This window comes from Rhineura floridana, chromosome 10 (assembly GCF_030035675.1).
Source record: "Rhineura floridana isolate rRhiFlo1 chromosome 10, rRhiFlo1.hap2, whole genome shotgun sequence".
NCBI lineage: Eukaryota > Metazoa > Chordata > Lepidosauria > Squamata > Rhineuridae > Rhineura > Rhineura floridana.
Genome location: NC_084489.1, coordinates 35,675,881 through 35,694,961, shown reverse-complemented (window position 1 = coordinate 35,694,961; position 19,081 = coordinate 35,675,881). Strand labels below are relative to the sequence as shown.

Genomic DNA, 19,081 nt, shown 5'->3' with positions numbered 1-19,081 from the left:
GTTAGAAAACAAGATGACATTGGGAATTGGTCATAATGCCTTTTTGAACCTCTAAATGACCTTTTTCTACATCTACTTCATTCAATACACATATGTAATATGCCCCTCATTTTCTTATTCTGTCCAGTTTACTAGAAGTGACACAATTTATAAAAGAGACATGCACTGTAATAAACTGTCACCCACTGGCAATTCCTCTTCTGTAAGGGGCTTTCCTGAAAGTGTAAATCAGTGTGAATCAGTTCTGTCATGTGAGAATCACTGTGAACAAGCACTCCCAAGATTAAACCTCACATCTGCTGCCTCCTCATACCCATCTCAAAAATTCCCCTCCTTATCAATCTGAAATTTCCTCATCACCCTTTAGTATTTATTTCATAATTAAAGCACATTAATTCAATCCAGCCTCAGTTCATAGCCATATCTGCATACTACATACATGGATATGTGTTATTTCTAGATATATGGGAAGCAACGGAGGCACAAGGTGATAATGAGCCAGTTCTGGTGCAACCCTTTGCAGCTTCATCTCTGTGAAAGAGAGAGTGAGTATATAATCACATTTTTCATATAACAACATCTTCAGCTATCCTTAGTTCATGAGGCTGCACTTGATTGCTCCTACTTCCATACCTCTATCGGTCAAATGACATGATGCTGAATGTATCATTAGAAACTACATCAGGTTTTAAATTTAACAATAGGCATGGGGGTGATTTTCATCAGTCTGCAGCATATGAGCAGGTTTAACCCTTTCCTCCTCAGCCATAATCCCAATGAAAATCTCTCTCTCTCTCTCTCTCTCTCATGCGCGCACACACAAACACTCTCATATTAGCCTAAAGTTCTCACTTGTACCAATAAATAACAGTGGGTGTATGGGTACAATTTTTGTCAAAATTGCAGCTAGGCAACTAATGGTTAAACCTCCTCTCCCCTCATGCTGCAGTCCAGCAGAAAATCAGTGGGGGCTGATACACCTTTTGTTCCTTTTTTTAATAAAGCTGATGTAGTTTCTAATGATACAATTAGCATCAAATAGTGGTTTCCAATGTTTTGTTTTATTTTATTTTATTGCTAGAAAAAAACCCATAACATGTTGCAATATCCTGGGGAATCTCAGCTTCTCCTCTGTTCCCCTCTCAAAGGTAAACACATTAAGTACATTATTTAACTGTTACAAAATTCAAAGGTAAGAATTTGTGATAATTAATAATATTATTCAAATCATTGAACAATCAGAATACTTTTCAGAGCTGTGTTACTGAGGGTTCATTAACTTTTCAGTGTGAAACTTGAGTTTGAGGAGTGACTGACAGGGGAAAGTGAAGTGATTGAGGTGGGAGGCTGTAAAATTTTGCAGAAACCCTGGGGGAGTTCTCACTAAAAAAACTGCTCTAAAATATTGACACTGTGGCACTACATTTGAAACACAAGAATGAAATTCTATAATATTTAAGTGCTATAGTGAATGAAACGGAGGCATAAAATGTAAGGGGGAAATGTTATTTGCTAAGCATACTACTAGAGGTGCCTTTTTGCTCAATTAAATAAGCACACATATAAAGCTAGAGATTTCTGTTATGATTAGCTTGTTCTTCTTAAAAAACCTCACAGGTTAAGAGATTTTGCATATGCTCATATTTTGGGATGTGCATGATCACCACAAAGTAACAGAAACCAAATGCATTCAGCTGTGAAGATTAAGTTTAAAAACATCTTGGGGATATTTTTTCACTCAACTGAACACTGAAACAGTCATAGCACCAGTGAATGGCAGTTTGTTCAACCAGAAGGCAAACAATCCCACGGTCAAGATTATTTAAAAGAAGTCTCATTAACCTGTGTCTCAACTGGCAACCCAAAGGCCACTCATTTCAAGTATGCCAAACCTCTCCTCAAGTCTCTGCATCTTCGTCAATATACCTGCACTTTTTTCTGCTGGTGGGCAATATGCCAGAATTGACCGCTATGTTTCATATGACATTGTTCAGCATGTGCAGAGAAACATAACATCCATAGGTTTCTTTACATGTGGTGACCTGTAGTGTGTAGATGTGTTCTTGCAGTATAAGAAAAAAAATTGTTGGGGTTTGTGGAGCAAAAACAATTGGAAACCATATTGCACATCTACTAAGCATTACTTGAAATTGTCCAGGGGTGGGTGCAGGCTGACATGCACAACACTATTTGACCACAAGAAAGGAAAAAAGCAATTTTATCCACTGCAACTTGGATGCTCTGGAAACAAAGTTCACATGAAACCATTCTACCTGCTGTACTCAGTAATGATCCAATTAAGAATTTCAGCAGACCTCTCTCCCCCCTGCCCCACATGCACTTACTTGATCATTGGGAGAAAAAGAGACTGAAGATTTATCCTTAGAGTCATCTACATTATCACAATCAACAAGGGCTGATGAAGCAAAAGTTGTTATTAACATAAGGCAGTGTCTCATCTCACCGTACTATCTCAGATTTCATGTTACAGGTCATTTGTGTTCTCATGAAAAATTTGCAGATCACAGAGTAAGTTTTCCATGTGGGGCACAATTTTCATGTGAGGACACTTTAAAAACAAACAATATGAAATGCAAAGTAGTACAATCATCTGAAAGGACTGTACCATGTCAGTAGCAACACAGCTGAACTGGCACTAGTTTCAGTTAAACTTTTCCAAGATGCAAAACTAAAGCTTTCCAAGTCTTCAACTGTCCGCTTAAAAAGAAGCTGGAACAAAAACTCAAAATACCAATGCCAGCACATATTAATTCAAATATTACATTATTTTATACTCTACATTACAGCACACTGAATAAACAAAATCAATCAATTCTGATTCTGGGTGCTATAAATAGAATAGGAGGGGGGGAAATTAGGCATAGATACATATAGCACTATGTACAAGGCTAAATCAAACAATTCTTGGTGAAGGATTCAATATACATTATACTATATGGAGAAGACTTAACAGAAACTCTGCTGTGCCCCACCAACAAGGCTAAAAGCTTTAACAACATGCAGTTTGTCAGAATTCTTAATCAGGACTGCTGAAAATAACACGCAGCCCTAGCTAAATTATTAGGGCATGCATCTTCTGTTAATGAATTTGCACTTACAACTGAGCCTCCAGTAATCTTAAAGTTTCTGCATATGCCAGATAAAAATGAGCACTAGCTACAGCCTATTCAGCAATATGTCAAAATTAGACATTTTCCCACTTATTATGGATACAAGCAATCCAACTTCTGACCAAATGTTTTGGTTAAAGACTAAGATTGCATGCACTCTTTTTTGTTTAACAAGCTTCTTATTAACACGGGATTAATACAGGTAGTTTACCCATCACAGCTACATGTTTTATTTCATGCATAACGCAAAAGATAACAGCTGTCAAACTGTATTACCTCAACTGTCAACAGAAAAGATTGATAAGCTCATAGCCGCAGGTGTCCAAGTTTTACCCATCTTCATTTATTCCGTTGCCTTTCATTTATGACAAGCCATCTTCAGATCTTGGGCCTAATAATTCATATGGAAACCGGGGTTGGCTGATTGCTGAGCTGTCCCTTTCTTTTGTTATTTAATGGAAAACTGCAGCTTCTGAGGCTTTGGTCAGACATTCTAGTACCACCACAGTGGTGGAATGTGTGCTTACTCCTACACATTGACAACACAGCTTCCACCCATGTGGGTTACTGTGGAAAAATGGTTAGTAGCCAAGCAGGCTATGTACTTCAGAAGTCTGATAATTGCCTGTACCATTGTTAACTATGACAAAGCAACCCACATAAGCTTAGGCACTCTGCTACTGGTATAGAAACAACTGTAGAAGAAGCAGTAAACACATTGATAAAAGAACATCAAAATGTAACTCATTCAGGCCCAATGTTATTTTTTATATAAAATTGTCTGCCCATTCTTACCACTAGTTTCACAAAAGCATTCATCACCAGCAATTCTAAATTTCCTCCTGCTGACTGTATTACAAGAAGGTAAGAGACCATGCATTCTCTACCCATCACAGAGTGGAGGCTGGGTTTCTCCCTTTGTCCTGTGGAGGAGAAAAGCTCCATTCATCTCTCAAAATCTCTGGCATATGTAAAAGATTCAAAAGAGGTATCAGCCTCTCACCCCATTGCCCAGGAGAAACTCATGCTGTAGTGAAATGTGTCTTTAGGTTAGATGCACAGCAAACAAAGAGTTAACTTTCTCTAGAGGGTATTACACACCCTGGGGGGGAGCTAGACTGATTTAGTTACTGGAGTTAGTCAGTGTTGTGTGTGCTGAGAGGCCTAGCACAGAACAAGCACGGATGTTTTACTGTTTAAGAATTATTAAATAAAGAAGCTCTATTTTATCCCCAGTCTCATCCTGATCAATATAACATGGTGTGAGAAGTTAAGAAATCCTCACAGTGTCTCCGGAGTAGCAGAGCTCCTGGGGCAACTGGAAAAAAAAACCCAAAGGAAAGCAATGGCAAAGTTTTCCCCACTAGAGGACTTTGATTTCACCAGGCCTGCAGCATGGCCAGATTGGAAGCAGAGGTTTTCCAGATACTGCATTGCTACAAAAATGAATGAAGAGAAGGAAGAAATTCATGTATGCTCCTTGATTTATGGCATGGGCCAGCAAGCAGAGCAGATATTTAAATCATTTGAGTTTGCTGCTACAGAGGACCAGGATGTTTATCTCCTAGTCCTGGGAAAATATGGTGAATATTTTGTGCCAAAGAAAAATCTCATTCATGAGAGGGCATGCTTTCACCAGAGACATCAGAAACCAGGGGAATCTGCTGAGGCCTGCAAAAGATGGTTGCATGAGAAAGCTGATGAATGTGCTTTTGGGGACACCAGGGGTAAAATGCTCAGAGACTGATTGGTAGTGGGAATTTTTGATAAAAACCTGTCCCAGACGCTGCAGATGGAATCCAATTCACTTTGGAGAGGGCTGTGGAGATGATAGGAAATTCAGAGCTTATAAAAGGCCAGGTCCAAGACCAGGATGCTTTAAAAGGGCTGCAAGAAATAACCTAGAAGCCCCTGCAGAAATGGAAACCCCAAACTCCAAAATACCAGAAACAAATGTCTATTGCTAAAATAAAAGCCCCTAGATGCACAGGATGTGGAAAACAGCATACACAAAGCGCAGTCTGTCCTGTAAAGGCTGCAGAATGCCACAAATGTAAGAAAATAGGCCGTTTTGCCGCTGTGTGCCGCACTAGAATGGTGAGTGAAATTGTGGAGCCGCAGGAAAGTCAAGAACAATTTTTTCTGGGTCCAGCCACATGAGTGGAAAATTACACAGATCCTTGGGAAATATCACTACAAATCAGTGAGCTCTTGATAAAGTTTAAAATAGACACTGGTGCAGATGTCACCATACTTTCTGAGTCTGTTTACAAGTCTTTTTCTAACCCACTTAGTCTCCAGCAAACAGCAGTAGTTTTAACTGGTCCTGGAGGACAAAATCTAAATTGCATGGGATACTTCATAGCAAGAACCTGCTATAGAGACAATGACTATGACTTTAAGGTCTATGTTATCTGTGCAAAGACTAATAACTTCCTAAGCTGAGATGTTGCAACTATGATAGGGCTGGTGCAACATTTAGATGAGCTTTCCACAGAAATTCCTGACACAGTTGGAACTTTGAAGACACCACCAGTACAGATAAGGCTCAAAGAAAGGAATGTACCTTCTGCTATTGACACTGCCAGAACAATATCAGTTCTGCTGCTACCCAAAATACAGGCACGACTGGATAGAATGGTTCACTGTGGAGTCATAGAACCTATCACAGAACCTACTGATAGGTGCCCCCTTTAGGATGCACACCTTAACGTGGTGAGGGGGTTTGAGAGTGTTGAAGAAGCTGAGAGCAAAGCCATCAGGAGTCTAGACTAAGAGGCTAGACTCCTAGCAGGGGCACCCAAGGCGGAATGGTCAAAGCTGAGACACCAGACTAAGATGCATACAAACTCAAAGGAAGGCAATGGTAAACCACCTCTGAATACCTCTTACCATGAAAACCCTATGAACAAAGTATACAAAATGAAACACGAGATAGTGCTGGAAGATGAGACCCCCAGGTCAGAAGGCACTCACCAAGCTACTGGGGAAGAACAAAGGACAAGTACGAGTAGCACTGTGACTAATGACGCAGCTGGGTCAAAGCCAAAAGGAAGCCCAGATGCGAAGGGAGAGTCCGGAGTTGTACGACGCACACAACAGGAACATGGAATGTGAGAAGCATGAACCAGGGTAAGTTAGACATTGTCAAGCAAGAAATGGAATGTATCAACATTACAATACTTGGTACGAGTGAATTAAAATGGACGGGAATGGGACATTTTCAGTCAGGCAACTACAAAATATTTTATGCAGGAAATGAGAAATCAAGAAGAACTGGGGTTGCTTTTATAGTGAGGAGTGATGTAGCAAAAGCAATTAGGAGCTACAACGCAAGATCTGAGCGAGTGATATCAATGAAATTAAATGGGAAACCTATTAACAATAACCATCATCCAAGTCTACGCTCCAATGGCAAACACAGAAGAAGAAGAATTGGAGAGATTTTACGCAGAAGTACAGGAGGAAATTGATCACACACCAAAACAAGACGTTCTGAATCATGGGGACTGGAATGCAAAAGTAGGGAACAGAGAAGAACTAGGAATTGTGGGGAAATGGGGCCTAGGAGACAGAAATGAAGCAGGAGAAAGACTTATTGAATTCTGTGAAGCCAATCATTTGTTTCTTGCAAACACATTTTTTGAACAACCGAAAAGACGACTGTACACTTGGACATCACCAGATGGTCAATATAGGAATCAAATTAATTATATAATTGGTAGCAGAACATGGAGAAGTTCCATACTTTCTGCAAAAACAAGACCAGGAGCAGACTGCTGTACAGATCATGAACTGGTTGTATTGAAAATCAGAGTAAAGCTAAAGAAGAACAAAGCAATCATAATGCCAAAATACAATTTAAATAACATCCCAGAAGCATATAAAGATCAAATAAGGAACAGATTTGAGGCTTTAAACTTAGTTGACAGAGAGCCAGAAGAACTATGGAATGAATTCAGAGAAGTGATGTAGCAAAAGCAATTAGGAGCTACAACGCAAGGTCTGAGCGAGTGATATCAATGAGATTAAATGGGAAACCTATTAACATAACCATCATCCAAGTCTATGCTCCAACGGCAAACGCGGAAGAAGAATTGGAGAGATTTTACGCAGAAGTACAGGAGGCAGTTGATAACACAACAAAACAAGATGTTCTGATAATCATGGGGCCTGGAATGCAAAAACAGGGAACAGAGAAGAACTAGGAATTGTGGGGAAATGGAGCTTGGGAGACAGAAATGAAGCAGGAGAAAGACTTCTTGAATTCTGTGAAGCCCAGGGCTGTGGAGTCGGTATGCCAGACCTTCGACTCCGACTCCTCTATTTTTCTACTGTTTGACTCCGACTCCACGACTCTGACTCCACAGGAAGATGGAAGCAATACACTGAAGAACTCTATAAAAGAGATGACAGGATGACAGATTCATTCACAGAGGAACCATATGATGAAGAACCAGAAATTTTACAATGTGAGGCTCTACTTGGAAGAAACAACTCACCAGGAACAGATGGCATACCAATAGAGTTGCTACAAGCTACTGAGACTGAATCTGTTCAAATTTTGACAAAAATTTGTCAAGAAATATGGAAAACTAAACAACGGCCCACAGACTGGAAGCATTCAATATATATCCCAATTCCAAAGAAAGGAGATCCCAGAGAATGCAGTAATTATTGCTGTAATATCCCATGCAAGTAAAGTAATGCTTAATATTCTACAACAAAGGCTCTTACCATACATGGAGTGAGAAATGCCAGACGTCCAAGCTGGATTTAGAAAGGGAAGAGGCACCAGAGATCATATCGCAAACATACGTTGGATAATGGAACGGACCAAGGAATTTCAGAAGAAAATCACCCTGTGATTTATAGATCACAGCAAAGCCTTTGACTGTGTAGATCATGAAAAGCTATGGAATGCTTTCAAAGAAATGGGGGTGCCAAAACATCTGATTGTCCTGATGCACACCCTATACTTTGCACAAGAGGCTACTGTAAGGATAGAATGCGGAGAAACCGATTGGTTCCCAATAGGAAAGGGTGTGAGACTGGGGTGTATTTTATCACCCTATTTGTTTAATCTGTACGCAGAACATATCATACGGAAAGCGGGATTGGACCAAGATGAAGGAGGTGTCAAAACTGGAGGGAGAAATATCAATTAAGATATGCAGATGATACCATACTACTAGAAGAAACCAGTAATGATTTGAAACGAATGCTGATGAAAGTTAAAGAGGAAAGCACAAAAGCAGGACTACAGCCGAATGTCAAGAAGCCTAAAGTAATGGCAACAGAACAGTTATGTAATTTTACAGTTGACAATAAGAACATTGAACTTGTCAAGGATTATCAATACCTTGGCACAATCATTAACCAAAATGGAGACAATAGTCAAGAAATCAGAAGAAGGCTAGGACAGGGTAGGGCAGCTATGAGAGAACTAGAAAAGGTCCTCAAATGTAAAGATGTATCACTGAACACCAATGTCAGGATCATTCAGACCATGGTATTCCCGATCTCTATGTATGGATGTGAAAGTTGGGCAGTGAAAGAAGTGGGTAAGAGAAAAATAAACTCATTTGAAATGTGGTGTTGGAGGAGAGCTTTGTGCAAACCATGGACTGCAAAAAAGACTAATAATTGGGTGTTAGAACAAATTAAACCAGAACTGTCACTAGAAGCTAAAATGATGAAACTGAGGTTATCATACTTTGGACACATCATGAGAAGACATGATTCACTAGAAAAGACAATAATGCTGGGAAAAACAGAAGGGAGTAGAAAAAGAGGAAGGTCAAAGAAGAGATGGATTGATTCCATAAAGGAAGCCACAGACCTCAACGTACAACATCTGAACGGGGTGGTTCATGACAGATGCTCTTGGAGGTCGCTGATTCATAGGCTTGCCTTAAGTCGTAATCGACTAGAAGGCACATAACAACAACAACACACTGATTGGTGTGCGCCAATGGTTCCAGTACCAAAACTGGACGGAACAGTACACATGTGTGGATCTAAAACATCTAAATAAAGCTGTCAAGCGGGAAAAGTACATTCTTGCTACTATGGATGATATCCTGCCACAGTTAGCGGATGACTGTGTATTTTCATTGCTTGATGCTGCAAGTGGATTCCGGCTGATCCGCCTAGGTGCCGACACTGCTAAATTGACTACATTCATCACTCTGTTTGGAAGATACCTCTTCAAGAGATTGCCATTTAGAATTTCAAGTGCACCTGAGCTGTTTCAGAGAGAAATGTCGGAGCTGTTATAACATTTGGAAGGCGTTTCAGTGTTCATGGATTATGTGTTGGTTTGTGGTGACACAACGGCAGCACATGATGAAAGATTGGCCAAAGTCTTAGTAATAGTAAAGGCAGCAGTGTTAAGACTCAACAACAGCAAATGCATCTTACGCCAGAGAAACCTTACATATCTTGGACACTGCATAAATGAGCATGGTATGAGTCCAGATCCTAAGAAAGGAGAAGCTATTTCCGCAATCAAACCTCCAGACTCCATCACAGGACTAAAAAGATTTTTGGGCATGGTACATTATTTGGGATGCTTCTTGCCAAATTTGGTAGAGAAACTACACCCACTAAATACACTTTTGAAAGCAGACAGCATATGGTGTTGGCATCCAAGCCAAGAAAAGGCCTTCTCAACAGTAAAAAAAGCTCTTAACAGAGGCTCCAATACTCGCTTACTATGAAGTTAACTGGCAGACCTTAGTGAGTGCTGATGCCAGCAGTTGTGGCCTGGGAGGAATACTACTCCAAAATCATGATGGAGAGTGGAAACCAGTGATCTATTGCTCAAGAACACTAACAGAAGCTGAGACCCAATATGCTCAGATAGAAAAGGAATGTCTAGCTGCTGTTTGGACTTGTGAAAAATTCTCAAAATATCTCTATGGGCTAGAATAATTTACACCCTGTACAGACCATAAACCCTTGGTACCACTGATAAATTGCAAATACCTGGATTGAATACCAATACAATGTCAGCGACTCCTTTTACACATGACGAGGTACAATCCTCAAGCAGAATACAGACAAGGCAAAACTCTTGTTGTAGCAGACACACTGTCAAGAAATCCACTGGAAACTCAGTTAGTTGAGGAAATCAAACTCTATGTAAATCTTCTACAAGCTTCTAAACCAATATCTACCACACTCCTTCAATGCATTCAAGCAGCTACAAGCACTGACCCAGACCATTCAACGGTGCTGAAATTTGTCAGAACTGGTTGGCCATTGTACATGTCTGAAGTGACAACTAACCTTAAACCTTTCTTTGTAGAAAAGGGAAGCCTTACAGAGTTGGAAGGAACAGTCCTTTTTGGTGATAGAATTGTCATTCCTGCTACAATGCAACAGGAAATGTTGGGAAAACTCCATGAAAATCATCAAGGAATCACTAAGTGCAGAGAGTGTGCAAGAATGACTGTTTGCTGGCCACGAATAAGGCAAGACCTCAAGGCAATAACAAACTGTGAGTTTTGCCAGACACATAAACCTTTACAATGGAAGGAACCACTCATTACTACTCCATTGCTAGATAGACCATGGAAGAGAGTGGGAGCAGACATCTGTGAGTTACAAGGACAAAAGTACTTAGTTGCAATAGACTATTTCTCCAGATACATAGAGATTGCATACATGCCTGATTCAACACGCTCTACTGTTATCAGTTGTCTGGAGAATATATTTGCCAGATGAGGATGGACCGCAATTTTCAGGAAGTTTACTTTGTTCACAAAGAAATATGACTTTTGTCACATTACAGCCTGTCCCCCTTACCCACAAGCCAATGGGAAAGCAGAGAGAGCAGTACAAACAGCAAAGCGAATCTTATGTCAGGAATACCTTTTGGAACGCCTCTCCCGATATGAACCTGCTCGTACACTACGCTCAACATCGAAGGCCCTCCTCCGAGTTCCGACTCATAGAGAAGCTCGGAGGATGGTAACAAGAACTAGGGCCTTCTCAGTGGTGGCCCCCGAACTGTGGAATAGTCTTCCTGAAGAAGTGCGCTTGGCGCCGACATTGCTATCCTTTCGGCGCCAAGTTAAAACCTTCCTATTTTATCAGGCATTTTAGCTTTTCCTAAATATGTTTTAATTGGTTTTAGATTATGGATTTGCATTTATATTTTTTGTATTGTTCTATGTGATTCTATTGTATTTATTATATTTGTTGTACACCGCCCAGAGAGCTATGCTAGTGGGGCGGTATAAAAATTCAATCATTAAATAAATAAATAGCACTTCCGGGAAGGATTGCTTCGCTTGTGCCTGACTCTGAGATGAGCTCTCGTCTCAGAGGAAGCTTTTTCAGTTTTAAAACCAGTCAAAGGGTTTTTTTTGACTGGTAAAAACTTTCTCCCAGGCAAGGGAGAAACGAAGAGATCATCCAGAAGCTTCGTTGTGTTTGTTGGGGGACTTGAATTCATTAGGATTGCCTATGAACGAAGGACCAGCCAGCAACGTCGGACGGAGCCAAGGAATTTCAAGCAAGCTCAAACTGATTAAGCGAGACGTTTTTCTTTTCTTCAAAGAAAAACAGATTTTAACAGGCAAGCATTCTTCTTTCTATCCTTATCATTTGGCTTAAATTGTTGCAGTAAAAGAGATTTGTTAAAAGAATCAGCAGTAAAGAATCCCTGGGTGAGTTATAACTTTTCCCTTTTATACACGGAATTAAGGCGGAAGGAAATCGAAATAGCTTATCTTTGTTCTTATTGCAAAAAGCTGGCCTGGAATTGAGAATTATAAAGATACAAACGGATGAGAGATATCTAATCTGAGGAGAAAATTTTTGATTTATATGAACTTTTGAGTATTATATGTCTGGGACTATTTTTTCTGGTCTACTTCATTTTGACGAATCTGCTTGTTCTTTATGCCACTAACTATTTGGATACTGTGAACTAAATTTGTTTTGCATTCTTGGACACATAAGAGATAAGGCAGTTTGTGCTGTCTACATTATGATGTCATCAGGTTTGGAATATTAACTCCTTTGTTGCTGGAAAAAGAAATAAATTGCTCTTTGCTTGGGAATAGTGCTATATTGGAAATTGAAGGGTTTTTTCTTCTTAGTTTTAAAAATGACAATTAAGAAAGTGGCTGAGACCCTGGAAGTAAATATGTTTCAGAAAATAATGGATGAGATTGAGATAACGAAACAAGAACTTAGACATGGCAAACAAGAGATGAAAATTGAATTTAGCAAAATGAAGCAGGAGCTGAAAGAAATAGGGGATTTTATGAGAGAAGAGGTTGATGAGATCAAACATGTAACTAGACAAGCAATAGAAGAAGAAAGAAAAATTAAAGGGAAGATGCAAGTCCTGGAGATTGGAATAGATATATCAAATGTGGAACTGGAAAAAGATTTGGAGTTTATGGACCTTAGAGATAAAGATTACTGTTTGGAATTCAGCGTTGTCCCTGAAGAAATTGATGAAGATATCAGAGATAAAGCTATCAATGTTTCAAAAAAATTTCTGGACTGAAATGATGTGATGGAGCTTGAAATAGAGAAAATTTATAGAATTAATTCCAGATATGTGACAATGGAAAAACTCTCAAGAGATGTGCTAGTGCATTTCGTAAAAAAGAGGAACAGAGATATGACTTTACAACACCATTTCAGTAACACTTTCAGAATTGATGGCAAGGAAATATTTGTGAGGAAGGAAATTCCTATCAGACTCTTATTATATGACTATGACAGCAAGATTATTATGGATGCAAGGATGGAAGATGGAATTAACACTGATAATGGAAGAATGGCTATTGAAATTACTGGACCTAGCAGACTTGATGAGATGGATTAATCGACATGTTTATTTGGAGAAAAATCGATGGATATATTTCTCAAGGACTGGAAACCTCTCTTTGACTTTTTGCGGAAAGAATAAAGTGATGTTAATGAGAGTTGATGATTAATTAAGATAACTACTGGAGGGAAGTGATTTTGTAATATATTAAGAGACAGGTTTGTTATATATTATAGACCTATAACTGATCTGCGACAAATCGGAAGTCAACATTTTATTTTATTGTATTAGTTATTAATTTGTTTTTGTTTTGTTTTGTTTTGTTTTTTGAAACTTTGAATAAAAAATTAATGAGTCCGTAAATAAATAAATAAATAAATAAATAAATAAATAAATAAAAGGATCCCTTTCTAGCACTGCTAAGCTACAGAGCACCACCTATCAATGCAATAAAGTGGAGTCCTGCACAACTGATAATGGGAAGACAAGAAAGAACACCAATTCCAACCTTAGAAGCAAATTTGTATCCTAAGTGGCCTGATTTGGGAAAAGTCCATGTCACAGACAACATGGCTAAAAGAAACTACAAATATTACTATGACAGACGTTATGGAGTGAAGACACTTCCAAAATTACAACCTGGTTCACAAGTAAGACTGAAACTGGACGACCAGAAAGGATGGTCTGAACCAGCCACAGTCCAGAACCAAAGTCAAACTCCAAGATCTTATGTTGTCACTACCAACAATGGAATATTCCGAAGGAACAGAAGACATCTACAGTTGGTTCCCAAACCACAACCAAGTTCACAACAAAGTGAGAATTCGGAGGCAGAAATACCAGAAGAGCAGAATTTATTGCCAGAACAATCTCAAAAGACTGAGGACAAAGAACTTACAAATTCTTGTGAGCAAGCATCACCTGCCAAAGACAGCCTATCTCTTGAGAGTTTGAAGAGAGTGTCATCCAGAGGAAGAGTAATATGAAAACCAGAACGTTATAGAGACTAAATGTTATTCTACACAATGTTTGCTAATAGCAAAAAAACACACACAAAATAAGTTAGAACTCAAAGAAAGGGAAATGTAGTGAAATGTGTCTTTAAGTTAGATGCACAGCAAAGAAAGAGTTAACTTTCTCTAGAGGGTATTACACACCTAGGGGGAGCTAGACTGATTTAGTTACTAGAGTTAGTCAGTGTTGTCTGCGCTGCGTGAGGCCTAGCACAGAAAAAGCTCAGACGATTTACTGTTTAAGAATTATTAAATAAAGAAGCTCTATTTTATATTCGGTCTCATCCTGATCAATATAACACATGAAGCAAAAATCTCTCACTCAAGTGCCTTCATACCCCAATTCAAAGGAAAATAGCTCAGTGGTAGAACACATAATTTACATGCAGAAGATCCCAGATTCAATCCCATCTCCAGGCAGAGCTGGGAAAAGTCCCCGTCTGAAACCCTGAAGACTTGTTTCCAGTCAACAATACTGAGCTAGATAGATGTGGTCTGACTCAGTATAAGACAACTTTCTACAACTTTTGCCCTTCCTCTCCCAGATGATCAGGGGGGACCTTTAATTTTGTGCTGAGCTATGGGGACACTCAGAAGCAGCAAAAGATTCTCACCATTTTAGAATTTCTCCAAACCAATGCAAAATGCAAGACTGACCACTTTCTTGAATCCCCTGCCCATGGCGAACTGCTCCAAGGGAAGAGCAACCACAAAATAGCCTATAATGAGTAGTTAAATCTTAGTTAAATTTTAATTTGTAGTTTAAAAAAAACCAATTATATTTACATGGTGAACATTTCTTCTGCTCATCAACATTAGAAGAACTGATTTTTCTCATGTTCTCAAGGTTCATTGAAGTTTAACAAATTCTAATTTGTGATTTTTCAGCAAAGCTATCTTGCTCCTAATCTCCTTTGAAAATTGGCTGTATTAAAATGTACTGCTTATCTATACTGAAATGAAATTAAAGCCAAAACAATCATCTTGATATGATATGTGGGGCATATATACCATCACTCACCGTTTCCCATCTTGGGACCTACAGAAGGTGCTACAGGCCCCACAGCAACCACCCTTCGAACTACTAGAGACCATCCCACTCAGCTCTTGACCTACAAGGTCCTATTCCTCATTGCCATCACCTCAGCCAGGCGTATTTCGGAGCTGGGCACCCTTTCCCTTACACACCAACTCTGCATTTTTCACGAGGACTGGGTAGTCCTCAGGATGGACCCCTCCTTCATCCCCAAGGTCAACACGAACTTCGATAAGGAGCAGGAACCGGTCTTACTGTCCTTCTGCCCTAGACCAGTACACCCGAGGGAGAAAGAGCTGCACTGCCTAGATGCCACTAGGGGACTCAGGACATACATAAAGAGAACAAGAGGCCTGAGAACCACGGAAGCGATGTTCATATGCGTACATCCCAGGTCCCGGGGTAAGAAGGCCCCGACACCGACCTTAGCACATTGGTTAAGAGCTTGCATCCGAACAGCCTGCAAGGCCAGCGGCCTTACACCATCATAGGGCATAACTCACTCCACTAGAGCAGCCTCCACCTCGGTGGCCTTTGCAACCAATGCCTCCCTGGGAGATATCTGCAGAGCAGCAAATTGGTCATCTACCTCAATGTTTATTAGACACTATAAAATAGACTGCTACACCTCGGCTGAGGCTTCCTTCAGGAGAAGGGTACTGCAGCAAGCGGTCCCCACGACTTAGTTGGCTCACCCCGACCCTCCCAGCTGGGATGGCTTTGGTATGTCCCACGAGATGGACTGGCATCCAGGAAAAATGAACCGTTGGTTCTCACCTGAAAGGTGATTTTACTGGATGCCAGTCCATCACGGACCGCCCGGTTCAGTTTTCGGGGCATAGCCACTAATTCATCCTCGGGACACTGCTGCTCTCAGTTAAGTTAATCTCTATATAAGGGATATGTACATAATAGATGCTTAGGACTGAGTTAGCACTGTAGTTTTTCCCCGTTGTGTTTGTTCACAACCACCCTCACTTAACAATCTTGATTAGTAAGTAGTTTCAGATCAAGTTAGGACGTCGCTTGCTTGCAACATTGTTTTCTCCGTATCTGGGGCGGGGCTGTTTTTTGTCTTTCCTCCTCGCAGGTCTACACACAGGTCCTCCAGTGATACATCATGGAGGACTACATCTGAAAATGAACTGAGGTCTGCAAGCCAGCGACACCCAATTACTTTCTCAGCCACAGGCTTCAGTGCATTTTCTGTCCTTGAACTTCAGATGGCAGACTACTACACAGTGGGGAGGAGAGCCTGTCTAGGAGTCCAGAGTCGGTGAGTTCAAATCCCCACTTGTGTCTCCTGGGTGTCAAGGGCCAGCTAAAGATCACCCCCACAGGGAGTGGCTCAGGGGTTACCTGGCCTGCCACCTGTGCAGCCGTGGGCAAGCTGCATAGTCCCAAGGAGCCCAGTTGCCCCCAACCGGCAGTTGCGGACAAGGAAGGAGCTGGCTTATGCAGCTGTGGCAAGCTGAGCAGGCCATAGCCAGCTGAGAACTAGCCTCAGAGGGAGGCAATGGTAAACCCCCTCTGAATACCACTTACCATGAAATCCCTATTCATAGGGTCGCCATAAGTCGGGATCGACTTGAAGGCAGTCCAGTGAGGCTGAAGTCTAATACAATTTTTAACTTCTTTTTAAATAGCACTATCTATATAATACCACTGGTTATATAGGCAATGGAAATGTGACTATCAAAACCAAATGGTTTTTCTAGCTGCTGTAACAAAATAGAATTATTACATTAAAGAACACAAGAACAATCCATCCTGCTAAACGTCTGACCAGGATTGTTTGTTTCCTGGTCCAAAAGTATGAAGCAGATTTCAACATGCTAAGCCTATAAAAATACCCAAGTGCACAGCAAATATTAACATGACACTGCTATTATTTCCTGATCTAGGTCAAATCTCAGCAAGAAATCTCACTGTCTTATTTTTTATTCTCTGTTCAATATCTAGCGCTTTACCTCTCTGTTTTCTTGATCAGTACAGCCCTGAAGATTTGTTCCTGGGGAGTCCTCTCATTCTCATTAGTCGGCTGTACAAAGGGATGGACGGCAGCCAAGATGAAACCCTGCTGGTACAATTCTTGCAGCTGAGCTGGAAATTCATGCAAGGAAGAGAGTCTGATTGCTGATGAACCTGGTAGCTCAGCTAGGGAGGGGAAAAAAAGAGAGTAATAAATAATCCTGAATTATATTATGTAAATATTAAGCTAAGTTTTTAAATATCAACATTCTCCTTGCTAACAAAAAAGCCACAAACAGTTCTGCAAAGTTACTAAATACCTACCTGTTGGAACATTTATTTACAAATTAATGACACCTCTAATAACAATAGGAATAATATAGCATAATACCACCAGTAGAAGTGACAATATCAGTGGTAGTAATAATCTCTCCTTACTTACAGCTCTAGATGTTATTCTGCAAACAACTCTAGAAATCCACACAAGATCTTTTGAATGCTCCCTTCTTTTTGCATTTTACTAAACAGAGCCTTTTTACACACAGCCAGTTACAGGTCGTACATCCAGCCTTTGATACTCTGCATTACTCAAGATTTCCAACACTGTGAGATTGTCTTTTACCTGCTAACACAGCCCTACAAAACCATATCTCCTGTCCAACCCCACTTAACCAGTATATAACCAATTAGTAGATTCTTATCTCCAATCTCAAGGCCTTATCAACACATAAATTTATTCTCGCTTGAACATCCCTTCAAAAAGATGCAGTAGGTAGGCACTGCTGCCAAAGTACATGAATGTTGCATCTCCATCAGTTATCAGCTAGAATACCTAAATGCTTAAATCACATTATTTTATTTAGTATACTTCTTTCTAATCCAGCCTTCATCATAATTGACCTTTAAGGAGATGATCTTTGGAACCCCCATTTTCTTAAATAATGCTGTTTTCATCAGCCTACCTACTTAAGCAAATGTTACACGTAAACAAGCAACAAAAGCTAAGGCCGCAAGGTTTTGGTAAAACCAGTATTTTAAATACTAAATTATCTCCCTAAACAATGTTGGCATTTCAGAGTATAATACACTTGTTATTTGGGCAAATTCAGTGCACCATGGGCAAAGCCAAATTTTGGATTTTCATATAAACAAAATAGTCTGAGAGAGCCCAGAGGAACTTCCAGTCAAAAGGTGATTCATCAGTTACTCCAGACTGTATTCACAAACACACTCACTCACTCATTCTCTTTCATGATCTTTCCATCTTTACAAGTGTTGATTTCATTTCTCAGTTTTGCCTCTTTAACTTCTGTACCACTTAGGAGGAATTCATACTGTTTTAGGGCTTAATCCACATGGGAGCATTACTTCATACTAAAGATGCTGTTTTTATCTCTGTTTTCTATTTGCACCGTCCACATAAGGGTTCAATACCAGCTGCAAACACTGTGTTTTCTATTCACACTCAGAGGAAGGATCAATCATGCAGTTTTCTAACGACCACACCCTCTAACATTTCCACTCCCTCTGGTTACTTGGCAACCAAGCATACTCAGTTTGTTCTACCAGTTAGTTTCATTCTAAAAAACACAACTTGGAAGTACGATTATTTGTATTTTCATTTGTACAATACAGCTGAAATACAAATATTTGTTTGAGCAGTGTTATGCTTTTGCGCACAAGTTAGGGAGAAAAGAAAAATAAGGCACCGTTTGCAGCAACATAAAAAAAGCTTACAGAATGTGGGAGAGCAGTTGTTTGTCAGTGCATAGGAAATGAAATGAAAGAAGGGAGGAGGAGGGAGTGGGCGTGGAGAGGGGAACAACTGACACACCCACCTAAAAGCATCAGAGCACAGTGTCTGTAAGCCCTAGAGATACGAAGACTTTTTTTCCTTTTTGTATTATCAGAGGATTGTGTTAGTACGGATTTACAGGGCGGAAACTGTATGATAACTTCTGTTTGCCACTACATCATGTGAACCATGTGAATTATTTATTTATTTATTTAACGTATATACTGCCCCATAGCCGAAGCTCTCTGGGTGGTTTACAGTAACTAAAAACATTAAAACAAATATACAAATTTAAAAATGCATCTTTTAAAAACAATTTAAAACGCAATTAAAAATTTA

General features: G+C 39.9%; 1 protein-coding gene across 4 annotated transcripts in view; it reads right to left on the bottom strand.

Moving 5' to 3' along the window:
- Positions 1 to 19,081, bottom strand: part of RFTN1 (raftlin, lipid raft linker 1) — a 172,486-nt gene that overhangs the window by 112,904 nt on the left and 40,501 nt on the right. For all 4 annotated transcript variants that reach the window (XM_061586949.1, XM_061586953.1, XM_061586951.1 and 1 more), the window contains exon 3: positions 16,947 to 17,133. In XM_061586949.1, the coding sequence (XP_061442933.1) occupies positions 16,947 to 17,133 (187 nt within the window). The remainder of the gene's footprint in view (positions 1 to 16,946; positions 17,134 to 19,081) is intronic.